The sequence below is a fragment of the Triticum dicoccoides genome, chromosome 7A, assembly GCF_002162155.2.
Source record: "Triticum dicoccoides isolate Atlit2015 ecotype Zavitan chromosome 7A, WEW_v2.0, whole genome shotgun sequence".
Classification (NCBI taxonomy): Eukaryota; Viridiplantae; Streptophyta; class Magnoliopsida; order Poales; family Poaceae; genus Triticum; species Triticum dicoccoides.
Window position 1 is genome coordinate 53,119,903 of NC_041392.1, and position 12,895 is coordinate 53,132,797.

General features: G+C 39.1%; 1 protein-coding gene across 1 annotated transcript; it reads right to left on the reverse strand.

Moving 5' to 3' along the window:
- Window positions 1-5,101: 5,101 nt before the first annotated feature.
- On the reverse strand, window positions 5,102-8,684 carry LOC119331519 (putative B3 domain-containing protein Os08g0325100). The gene is made up of 7 exons (XM_037604682.1): window positions 8,603-8,684; window positions 7,846-7,975; window positions 7,225-7,541; window positions 7,021-7,147; window positions 6,049-6,562; window positions 5,706-5,959; window positions 5,102-5,550 (listed from the first exon to the last, which is right to left on the reverse strand). Exons 2-7 carry the CDS (start codon window positions 7,957-7,959, stop codon window positions 5,302-5,304), a joined length of 1,575 nt encoding a protein of 524 aa, XP_037460579.1. The 5' UTR covers window positions 7,960-7,975; window positions 8,603-8,684; the 3' UTR covers window positions 5,102-5,301.
- Window positions 8,685-12,895: the final 4,211 nt, after the last annotated feature.

A 12,895-nucleotide genomic window follows, 5' to 3' on the forward strand; every position in this document is an offset into this window, starting at 1 on the left:
GTACATGAAAATTACCAAGAGTTCCAATCGAGAGTCCCTCATGGTGAAGGTTAAGGAAGAGCATTACTTCCATAAGCTAGCTCTGTGCGTTGAGTATTTAGAACTATTTCAGTTATTCAATCAAGATGCACTCGACAAATCTCTCGTCAGTTGCTATTGTCTGTAAGTGATTTCTTTCTGTAATTTAAGTCTCAAGCTAGATTTAGTGCTCATTGATCGATCGTTACCTGTAATTATCCTCACTATATTCTTTTTTGTGGTATTATGTAGGATGAAGATGTATGAAATGAAAAAGCTGGACGCTATGGCATTGGGTTCATTGACCCAAATATCATTAATGAAAAGTCATGGACATATGATCATTGTAAACAAGATGTAGAGAATAAAATGCTAGAGTTCTTGAAGCGCCTCAATAGCAATGAAGATATACTACTTCCTTACAACTTCAGGTGAGTCACACTGTCTTGTAGCTAGTACAAATTCTGTTTTTTGCTTACTAGCTAGCTAGATGTTAATAATTAAGTGTGTAGGATTTAGGTTAGTTGATTAGTGTTATGCACATGCCCGCTTAATTAAGACATGCAGATGTGTGCACATGCAGTTACCACAGGGTCTTGTTAGACATTAAAGTTGAAAAAGGAAAAGTTGAAGTACTGGACTCACTACTTAAGAAAGAAAGTGACTTCACCATCATGAAGGGGATACTCGACAGGTAATTTCAATCATTATCAACTATATCCCGGCCTATTTAGTTTGTCATTTCCTGATATCAACTCTATTTAATAACCCCTTTATTATTTTTCTTTGCCGGCGGGCAGGGCTTGGGAAAAGTTCATCAAGGTGACTCCAGGAAAATGGCAAAAAAGTGGTTGTGGTATCGACCCAAGGTCAGTAATTAAGTAGTACTAACTAGCTACCATCTCTTTAATTCTTGGTTCAATACCATTAATTAATTATCATGCTTGATTAATTATTATCTGATTAAATTCTATTCTCGTAAAGGCCCTGAAGCAGGCGCCGGGGACTGATGTGTGTGCATACTACGTTTTCGAGAACATTCGCATGATGGCGTCCGAAAGAAGCAAATCTCAAAGACAGGAATGGGTACGTTTGCCAGAACACTATTCACAATTTCTACATGCTTATCGATATCTAGTCACACAACTAATACACATGCATATTGATCTCCTTCTTAACAGTTCAAAGAGGTGCGGGACAAGCTCCTAGCAACGGAGCGCATACGATCACTTCAAGAGGAAATAGCGAGATTTTTGCTCGGCCAGGTCATAGATCCTAAAGGAGAATACTATTACCCACTACCGCCCCCATGAACCACTCCAAATTGTCATCGTGCTCCGAAGGCACCAAGGCAACATGTAGGAGAAATTATATATATATATATATATATATATATATATATATATATATATATATATATATATATATATATATATATATACATTCGATGATCGGTTCTAAGAGAAATTCTATTTATATATATGCATAATGTGTACAATATGTAGTATCATAAAATACCAGAAAACAAAAAAGAATTAAATGGAAAACACAAAACTAAAGGAAAAATAAAAACTAAAATCAAAACAACCCAAATATTTTAGTACCAGTTGGTGTTACCAACCGATACTAAAGGGCTCCCCGCCCCCGGCGCTGGCTCGTGCCACGTGGTGGCCCTTTAGCGGCGGTTCGTGCAGAACCGGTACTAAAGGAGGGACCTTTAGTCCCCACTCTGTAGTGCCGGTTGCAGAACCGGCACTAAAGGCCCTTACGAACCGGTGATACATCCCGGTTCTGCACTAGTGCACACTCACGTGCGCGCACACACAATACCTACTGAGGACTGGAGTTGCGGAGCTTCAAGATTGACAAAGTCACTACATGCACCTTTTTATTGACAAGAACATCGCCTCCTACTAGAAGAATAATTTGCATTAATGCGACATCAGAATGTCAAACCTGGGGTTTGATCCGTGGTGGGATGGGGTACCACCATGGGAGGACACAAGCGTTGGGCACTGATACGTCTCCAACGTATTTATAATTTATGAAGTACTCATGCCATGTTAGCAATAATTTTATGTGGCTTTGGTGCACTTTTATATGACTTCTATAAGATTTTCATGGACTAGCATATTACCTAGTGCCGAGTGCCAGTTGTTGTTTTCTGCTTGCTTTTAGTTTTTCAGAAAATCCATACCAAACGAAGTCCAAACACAACGAAACTTTTTGACGATTTTTTTGGAACATAAGAGACCCCCGAAGTTTCGTGGGAGGATCAGAAGACCCACGAGGAGGTGACAGGGCAACCCGGCGAGCCTAGGGGTGGCCGCGTCGGGATACATTATGGGCCCCTCGTAACTCCATTTCACATGATTTCAACTTTTAAAATTCTTATAAATAGGGAAACACCCAGAAATAAAACTAGAACTTTGACTCTGCCTCCGCAAGCCTCTTTTCCGAAGAGATCCCATCCGGAGGCCTTTTCCGGCACCCTTCCAGAGGGGGAAATCATCATTGGAGGCCATGTTCATCATCCCAGTGGTCTCCATGACAAGGAGGGAGTAGTTCACCCCTGGGGCTGAGGCTATGTACTAGTGGCTATGTGTTTGATCTCTCTCTCTCTCTCTCTCTCTCTCTCTCTCTCTCTCTCTCTCTCTCTCCCGTGTTCTTGATACGACATGATCTTGATGTAACCATGGGCTTTGTTAATATAGTCAGATCATATGGTGTTTTCCCTCTCTCTATCTTGCTGTGTGAATCGAGTCTTTTCCTTTGAGGTTTCATTATTATCGGGTTGAATATTTTGGATTTGAGAACACTTGATGTATGTCTTGCATGTGGATACCCGTGGTGACAATGGGTGTTCTGTTGATTCACTTGATATATGTTTTGACAATCGACTTGTGGATTCCCACAATGACATTAGGGTAATCTAGGCATAGAGGTTGATGCATGTTTTCGTCCTAGTTTCTCCGGTAGAAACTTTGGGGTACTGTTTGAAGTTCTTTGTGTTGGATTGAATATTATGAATCTGAAGTTATTTGATGCATATCGTATAATTGACTCATGGATACTTGTGGTGACATTGGAGTATCTAGGTGACGTTAGAGTTGATTGATGTGTATCATATGGTATTATTTTAGTACGCACTCTAGGGCTGTTTGTGACACTTATAGAAATAGCTCAATAGATTGATCGGAAAGGATAACTTTGAGGTGGTTTACTACCTACAACAATTTCTTCTTTTGTTCTCCTCTATTAATAAAAACTTTGGAGTGTTTCTTTGTTGCACATTGAGGGATGTTGATATGATTTAATTATGTTAGCATTGTTGAGAGATTGCACTAGTGAAATTTTGAACCCTAGGCCTTGTTTCCAAGCATTGCAATACCCGATTGTGCTCCATTTTATCACTTGCTACCTTGTTGTTTTTATATTTTAGATTACAAAAACCTATATCTACTATCCATATTACACTTGTATCATCATCTCTTCACCGAACTAGTGCACTTATATAATTTACCATTGTATTTGGTGTGTTGGATACACAAGTGCTTTCTTGTATTTGATTACAGGGTTGTTTGAGAGAGACCATCTTCATTCTATGCCTCCCACGGATTGATAAACCTTAGGTCATCCACTTGAGTGAAATTTGTTGTTGTCCTACAAAACTCTGCGCTTGAAGGCTCAACATGAGTCTACAAGAATAAGTTGTGTAGTAGACATCAGGCACATCAGGCCGTTGGCCGAGTCATGAGGCTAAAATACTTCACACTATGGAACTTACTGTAAAATAATACTGCAGGCATGATGCTTCAAGGCGGCCCAAGGCCCGATGTGGGCTTCATTCTGCCACACGCTACCAGAACGGTCCTAACCATCCAACCACTTATTGGTTAAGCATAGAGTTGTTGCATTGCAAGTATAAAACATCATTGGTACAAAGATAAGGGTTGCAGACTTGCAGTAAGAAGTTAAAGTTATCACTCAGCAAAGAGAAATTGTATCATATTCTTCCTAATGAGGAGGTACAATTTTCTACTATTAGAAACTCAAATTATGCGATAGTGCTACAATATATGACAACCCGACATACCTTCATCATTAACAAAAACTGTTAATACTTATTAGGGCAGGTTAATGAACATTGGCCAGCATCCTGGCATATATACCTGAAGCATGCTATCAAGATGAAAGTTCACATTCAGATATCATTCTCTACACACATTAGTGCATTCTCAAGCGTTGATTAGGTAGGCTCGGCCAATGATAGACGATCAATAAGTGGCTTTGTTGAGTTCCTTAGTTAGAGTTGATCTTGTAGAGCTCAGGCACACAACAGACAATGTCTCGATCAAGTACCAAAGCAAAGTACATGGCGCTCAATAGTGCTATTTTTTATATTATTTGGTTACAGTACTTTCTTGGACAACTCAGTGTGTATCGGGAGGAAGCACCAGCAATTCTGCGTGATTATGTTGAGGTGACATATCTATCCACTACCCCAGTGCTCCATGCAAGGACTAAGCACATAGAGGTGAATTTTACTCTGTCTAAGAACATGTGGCACACTGGCACGTAAAGCTTTGGAAATTGGATTCATTTCTCGCAAGATCAGCTAGATGATGGTCTATCTAAGCCAGTGAGTGGTGGGCATAGACCAACCAAGAGCATTGTTTCACAATCCTAGACTTTTATAAGGTTGTGTTGAGGGTAGAGTTAGAGATAATAAGTTCTAGTTTGAAATATGATCCCATGCTAACACGATCCGTGTTGTGAACTTGTGATAGGCTGTCAGGAAAAAAATGTGTTGTATCCGTCATGATTGTAACCCTAGATATGTCCTCTACTAGTGATCTCTTGACCTGCAAGTTTGTTCGGCAATATAAAGCATGACCAACATCACGATAAGATGTTTGGATCCAACTCATTGTTCCATCTAAACTTTCAAGGGGTAATGAAAGATTCCATTTTCTTAAAAAAAATGGGCAAACGGAACTTGCTAGACCTAATTTGAAGGGAGCGAGTCCAAAATCCAATGAACATAAATTCAACACAACACAATTACATTATTCAGTCTTGCATCAAAAGTATGCATCATTCATCATTATGCAAGTTAAGTAGTAGTCAACTATTAACAAGGAATCAGTTATCCTTGTAAGAAAAGCAGAAAACTTCACAGACAATTCACTAACTAACACAACATCACTACTGCCCTCACCAACGATTCACCAACCAACAACAAATGAAAGCACTATCACCAACACAAAAGCATTAACAATATCAATCAACATTGGCATCATTTGCAGGGATGACATAGACCACCATGGTACTCTGATTGCTCAATAGTTCAAAGAGGCAGATATCACCCATCTTCAGGTTGTTGCCTTGCACAAACTGTTTCCATCCATGTTTGAGCTTTTTGTCGCCACGGTTGTTTGGAAACCGCACTTGCCACTTCACACCAAGCAGCTCAAGATGCATCCGTGCCTCCTCTCCAAGATACTTCTGAGCATAGTAGTTGGGGAAAGTCTACTTATAGATGTGAACAAAATAGTTACTTGATAATGGCATGAATTAGTCTATGTAGAATAACATTTCAACTGCTTCCTACAAGGATTGGTTTACACTTCACACAAACACCTACATGATCGAAGCAGATCACACATTAGAAAAATAGAACTCACCAGAAAGAATGGTGACTCCACATTGCACTTGTACATCACAGCAACAAAGATGGAGATCTTTGACTCAAGAGATTGGACCTTCTGTTTCACCACGTCCTTCTGAGCTAAAGTTAGCTTGGTCTTGTGTGCGGTAATGTAACCGTCCCTCAATTGCTCCTTCTGAGATGAAGATAGCTTAGCCTTCCTCTTGACAATGTTGCTAGAAACGGGCACATCACGTACTCCCTGGCCATGTTCAGAGGATAAAGAACCTCCTGTGCAAAGAAAAAGAGAACTACTGAATATAGACAGCTATAAAAATATGAGAATGATTTGCAAGGGAAGATATATCTATAATCTTAACTGAGACCAGATGACTCGGAGGGGGGAGTATTTATTGCAGCCCTGCTGCCTTGACATGACTTGTCCATTTCCAGTTGGGCACGCCACTGCCCTTCGATTGGCAGTGATTCCACTGGGAGCCCATTCACTACGATAAATGACTGCCTTTGCATAGGCTGAGGATAAAAATGGGAACTTTTCACTATATCAGTACCGTAGGGACGCCTTTCTTGAACAGGAGGCGGAACGGGGTCTACAATAACTGATATTGCCTTCTCGCAGCCATGTTTATCGAAGATTATGACACTAAATTGGGAGTTGCCATTGTATATGAGTACTATGGTGTCACCCGCCTGTAGCCCAAAGGTTTCGACGAACTTCCCCCATCCCACTGAAAAGACAAGCTTTTGATTATAGCAAATATCTAGTTTGTTCTCGGTGACTCCAATTTTGTAGCTGCGACGATTTTGTGTTTCAAGTTTGATCTCTCTTGGGAACTCGCCCTTGAAACGCTGAAGAATTCCTTCTGGGATGACCTGGAGAAAAAGAACCAATATTTTTTTAGTTTGAATGGATTGTAAACAGGATAAAAAAAGATAATCTCTATAATCAAAGCCTATTTGACGGTTCGGTATCCGACTACATAACATATAGCAAGGAAAATACAGAAGGCTTGTATAGACTATGGTATCAAAGGAAAAATGTGAAAACCAAAAAGCCCGGTATCTTTGAATATGAGGAAATTTTGTGCAAACTAGCATACCTGAATTAATGTGCTACCATGCTGGACTCAATCCAAGCAGCAAATTAATAGCAGACATTGAGCACATTTTGAAAAAAAATAGTACACATAGTTTGTGCATGTCTCCAAAGTCTACAGCAATAAATATATCCACATAATTTAAACTAGGAAGTAGAAAATCATTGGTCTATGAAAGAAAACAACAAATTTACTGACAAAGGGAGTTAGTAATATATCTGAATATGAATTTACCATCTCATATTGAAAATCGCCCATCATAAGCATCAAGAAATATTTATTTTCATTATCCAAGTCCGCGTAGTGATATTCAAGCCAGTTGTTGCATCTTCCACATTGCACATCCATCTTTTCAGAAGACCTGCAGTGCAAAAGCCATTTGAATTGAAATTTTGTACCAGGAAATGAAGCCATGAATAATAAAGACTAGTACTTCACCCGATTTCATGCGCCTCGTTGCCCCTGTCTTGGACACGAGGTATAAAAGGATCCAGAACAACCGATGAGGCCTTTTCACGACCAAGTTTATCAAAGATTATGACATTAAACTGACTGTTTCCTTTGTATCTGAACATTAAGAGATCACCAATCTGTAGATCATAGTTTGCAACAAATTGCCTCCAACCCACTGTAAAGATACGCTTTTCTTCGATCTTGGCGACCACAATAGCATGATTGTCGCCATTTCGTGTTTCTAGCTTGATCTCCCCTAGGATGTCCCTTTTGAAACGCTGCACAAGTTCTTCTGGGATTATCTACAGGAAGAAATAACAGCAACAAAAAGTTTGGTCAGACTGTTTATTCGCAAGACACACTAGCTATAATCATGTTGTATATATGCATTGCTTTTATGTAAACTAACTACTTCAATGTTCCGATATCATTTTGGTACTCTATATAGAATAGTCCGCCCCTCAACGAACGCATTAAAAGAATGGCACTGGTCTTACCAAACCAAAAACCACTCTGGATTGATAGTAGAAACATCACTGGTCAAGTGGTCTTACAAAAACAAATGGCACGGTAAGAATGGAACTGTATTCAAGTGTTACCACTTACCATCTCATCACGGAAATCACCAATCAGAAGCACCAAGAAATATTTCTTCTCATCATCCAAATTTCTGTAGTAATACTCATCCCGCCGTTTGCAGCATTCACAAGACGTGCACATCCCGTTAGAGCAGGCCCTGCAGTGCAAAATGTGTTTGCAGTGATATATTGTAGCGAGGACATGAATGAAGCCATCCACGATAAGAAGACTTGTATAGTACTATATACTTGACCCGGTTTCATGTACTCCTAAATTCGAATCCGGCCGGAATTTTGCATCGAACCATAACTAATCGATGAAGAGGATTCGAGATGAATTAATTGGACAATGGGAAAAAGATTGAGAGAGAGAGATATTTCTCCATGAATCGGCCGGAACATTGTAGCAAGGAAATTCACGAGAGATTTCTCCTGGCCCTTGTCCCCATGAGCTGTCTCGCGCACTGGTCTCGGCCTCCCGTCTGCCAACTGACGTCCTGACGTGGTGACCAGCAGAAACCCCCCGATGCTCACCGGCACCGGCCACCCTGCCGGCGGCCGATTCTCCGGCGTGTCTCAGAGTTCCCTCGACCTCATCGGGAGCGCGCGCAGACACGGCGTGGCCACAGGAGGCATCACCACAAGACGCATAGATGTACTACTACTTGCATTGACATTACTCATAGAATTATAGAAAGGGATGTTTGATGTTGAATCAAGAATCATGCCAAGACCGAAGGACGGTAAAATCATCTGGGCAGTGTGTGCTGCGATTTGATTCTTACCTCTGTTCTCCTTCCAGGTGGCTTCCGCTAGTGTGGAGGTGGCGACGCTGAGCGGTGTGCGCTCCTCCATTGGTACTTTCGTAGCCGGGGAAAATTCCTAAACGACCGGGTCTGTTGCCTCGTCAAGTTAGTTAGATCCCTTTCAGTAGTTGCCACGTGCCTTCACTAGTCACAGATCGCCTCCGTCCACCCCGTGAGCCATCACCCTTTGCATCCACGTACGTCTCTTGAGACAAAATTCCGGGCCCTGTGCGAAACTATAAAATGGGGACCTATCTCACTAAAAAAATTAATTAACAGGCAATTATAATGTATATATATCTCATAGAAAATTAGACAAACCGTCTAACTTACCTAGTATATGTTTTGTCTGGTTAAACTGATATACTCTGATCTTTAACCGAGAAGGCAAGAACCAATCTATAACGGCCCAGCCAAAAGTTAATTAGAAAATTAATAATTAGGAGTAGGAACCAAAGTACCTATTTTGAAGCGTGAAGCACCCGGAGTATGAAAACAACAGTGAGAGCATCCGGAGGATTAAACTGTCACGGTCGTCGATCGATCGGACTACCCCGCTTTCAATCGAGGAGCGGCCTGAGAATTGTCGCTGAATCACCAACGGATCCTATGTAGGCACTAGCAGCAGCAGGGCCGGGCAGATCCTCCGGTAGGCACTGGCGACAGATCCTCATGTACGCACTAGGGAGTAACCAAAGCGGCGAAGCCGAGTCGATGCAATCGCTGTTTTGCGATCCATGTAACTCCCGTCCCGATCCCCATTTTTTATGATGTTTTTTTTCGGAGGCAATTATATTATGAGGTGCGACCATCAACCGACAAGAAAAGACGAGCAGTGATCTAGTTCTTTTTTTAGTCTAAATATGCTTACTTTATTCACTCAATAATTATAGGGATACAATCGATGTCTGGCGGGTTTGAAAGCCACAGGTGGCGCCCGGCTGCCTGGCGGGCGGCTCGAGTCGCGGACGCCAGCGGCCCAGCGCCCAGCGGCCTGCGGCCCAGCGAAACAGCTTTTGTTTGTTGATAAATATACATACTAGGCCTATAAAATTTTGGGGCCCTTTAGATTTATGGGCCCTGTGCGGCCCACACACTTAGTACAACTATGGGCCCGGCCCTGCTCTTGAGAACTGAGAAGTGACCCATCGATCTCATGCCAGCCATGGTTTCTGCTTCCTAGCATGCCGTGGATGGAGCAAATGGTTTCGATTATGCGTGCGTGTGCTTCTTCATGCCGGCCATGACCATGAGGATTAATTAATTACCAGTTGGTCCTCGATGGTTGTAGTTGTACGTACGTCAGCAGATCGAGGAGATAGCAGACGCATGCTTATGTCCATAACCATGAAGATTAAATATGGTCATACGATTGAGAAGGTGCAACATGCAACAATTTAAATGTTGGGAGTTTAGACTCCACATAGATCGGATCGTAAACAACGAGAGAAAACCCAAGAAAAAAGAAAATCACAAACAAGCCCTTCTGGGTCCCTACAACTACCAAAACCACGCTCGCCCAAACCAGCCACCGTTGTCGCTGTAACATCTGCCGGAGGTGAAGAAGGCGAGCAACCAGGCACATTGGATCCAAGAGAGTGCCATAGCAGTGAGAGCCAAGGCAAACGAACTGTGTTGCGGGCCTCAATAGGCGCCACCGAAGACGTCGACGGCGCACGTGCCGCTGTGGATAATCGACCGGGGATCCTTCCAACACTTCTTGGATCTGGAGCACGACGTTCCCGAGCAGCAATCAAATCAATGCTAGGATACCATGCAACTCGCTCAAGAGAGATATGTGTGGGGAGTCAGTACTAGGAAGTACCATTATTTATTGAAAGTGTCATTTTGCTCGCGAGCTCAATTGCTTCCTCATGAAAAGCAAAATCTAAACAAATGGTAAAAAAAACATCTCAAGTTTTGGCTAACAAACATTGAGGAAATTTCTACAAACGTAGAAATTTTTGTGAATTATAATGTTGTAGGAAAAAAACATTTCTCTAGAATGCTTTCAAAATAGTGTTTTTAGAACATCAATTTTTTGTTTTTACAGAGCATTTAGAAATGTTTTTTGCATCAAAATTTGTAAGCATGTAGACAATGCGTCAATGTTTGTTATCACAAAATTACAAAAAAAATGATATTTTGAAATATTATCTTTTATTTTGCTGCACCTGAGGAAGCATTTGAGCTCGCGTGCACAAAATCCATGTATCATTCATTAACTTCTTCCTTTTTTCTTGGCTCTCTCCTTCATATAGTCAGAAGTGGCCAAGTCTACACACTAAACAACTAGAAAGTTTCCCAAAATTCATGTTCTTCGAACCCCTTTCGTTGTCAAAGTAGTACAAGGCCGACGCTAGACTATCTCGCGAAGACTATATCTCGCTTAACGTGAATATAGCTTCCGTCTCGTTGTAGGATTTTCCCCTGCATGTAGCTACTGAGCCGACCCATCTTTGTCTAATTGTTTTTGCATTCGGTAGGTTTCGATCGAGTTCGCTAGGTTTCGCTGGGTTCGCTTTACTAAGTTCTTACTATTCACGTTTTCTTCTTTAGTTTCTATTCTTTACTCACTGGTTTTTTTGTTTTTCCCTATTTTCTCAATGGTTTTCTTTGTTCCCTTCTCGGTTTTCACTCATTTTTTCTTTTCTTTTTCTCTTTGTGTTTTCATCAGTTTTCTAAGTTTCTTTCTTGGTTTTGCTGGTCCTTTTTTACTTTCTTTTTTCTTTGCTTTTAATTTTTTTGTCATTTTTATTTGTTTATTTAACATAGCTCTACCTTTTTTGATATGCGTTGAACATTTTTTCTGAAATACATGTTTTGAACACCTTTTTGAATAAATGGTCAACATTTTACAAAGATATTATGAACATTTAAGTTTTTTTTCACTGGTTTTCTTTAAATTTTTATTCATTTTTCTTTGCTTTAGTTCAGTTTTCTTTGTTACTTCCTTGGGTTTCTTTGCTTTTTTTTTGTTTCTTTGCTGGTTTTCATTGGTTTTCTGTTTTTCAACAAATTACTACTTTGTTTTATACACAATGTACATTTTTCTTAAATACATATTCTTAACACTTTTTTCAATACATAGTTAATATTTTTCAAATACACATTCAAATATTATATTCACATTTAACATTTCGCAAAAACATGATTAACATATTTTAAAACTTATGTTTGTATGTTTACTTTTTTCATAAACATTGTACTTTCTTTGTATGCAACATGAATATTTTAATATATAGTTTTAACATTTATAGTCTTTATTCATATTTTAACCATAACCATTGTACATTTTTTGTATGCATGAGGAACATTTTTTATATACACGTTCAGCATTTTCCAAATACATGATTTGACACTTTATTAAACATATATATTTTTTGTCTACTTTTTAAATACATGTGTTACTTTCTTTATAAGCCATGGACATTCTTTATATACACGTCGTATGTTTTCCAAATTCATGATTAATAGTTTTTTAAAACATATGTTTCTTTATACTCCCTCCGTTCCCAAATATAAGTCCTTTTAGAGATTTCAACAAGGGACAACATACGGAGCAAAATGAGTGAATCTACACTCTAAAATATGTTTATATACATCCGTATGTTGTAGTTCATTTGAAACCTCTAAAAAGACTTACATTTAGGAACAAAGGGAGTATATTTTATCTATACAAGTTGTACATTTTTTGTATACATCAGGAAATTTTTTATATAAATATTTAACATTTTATGAATACATGATTTCACATTTAATTAAACATTTATTTTTTGTGTCTACTTTTTTCATACATATTGTATATTTTTCTAACATTAGTAACATATTTTATATACAACTTAAACATTTTCTCTACACCTTTAACATTAAAAAATGTAGACAGATATTTTTATTTCTATTTTATGCATAATACACATTGAATATTTTAGTATACATTCCCAAACATTTTTTATATAAACGTTTAATATTTTCCAGAATACATGATTTCACTTTCTTTTAAAACTTGTATTAGAGTCTACTTTTTTCATAAATATTGATATATTTTTATACATCAAAAACATTTTTATATGCATGTTTAATTTTTTTTCGAAAATATGATTAACATTTCTTTAAACATATATTTTTTAGTCTATATTTATACACACTGTACATTTTTTTGGTACATCAGGAACATTTTTACCTACACAATTTCATTTTCTAAATACATGATTAACATTTAAAAAATTATTTTTATGTATACTATTTCCGGACACATTGTGCACATTTTTC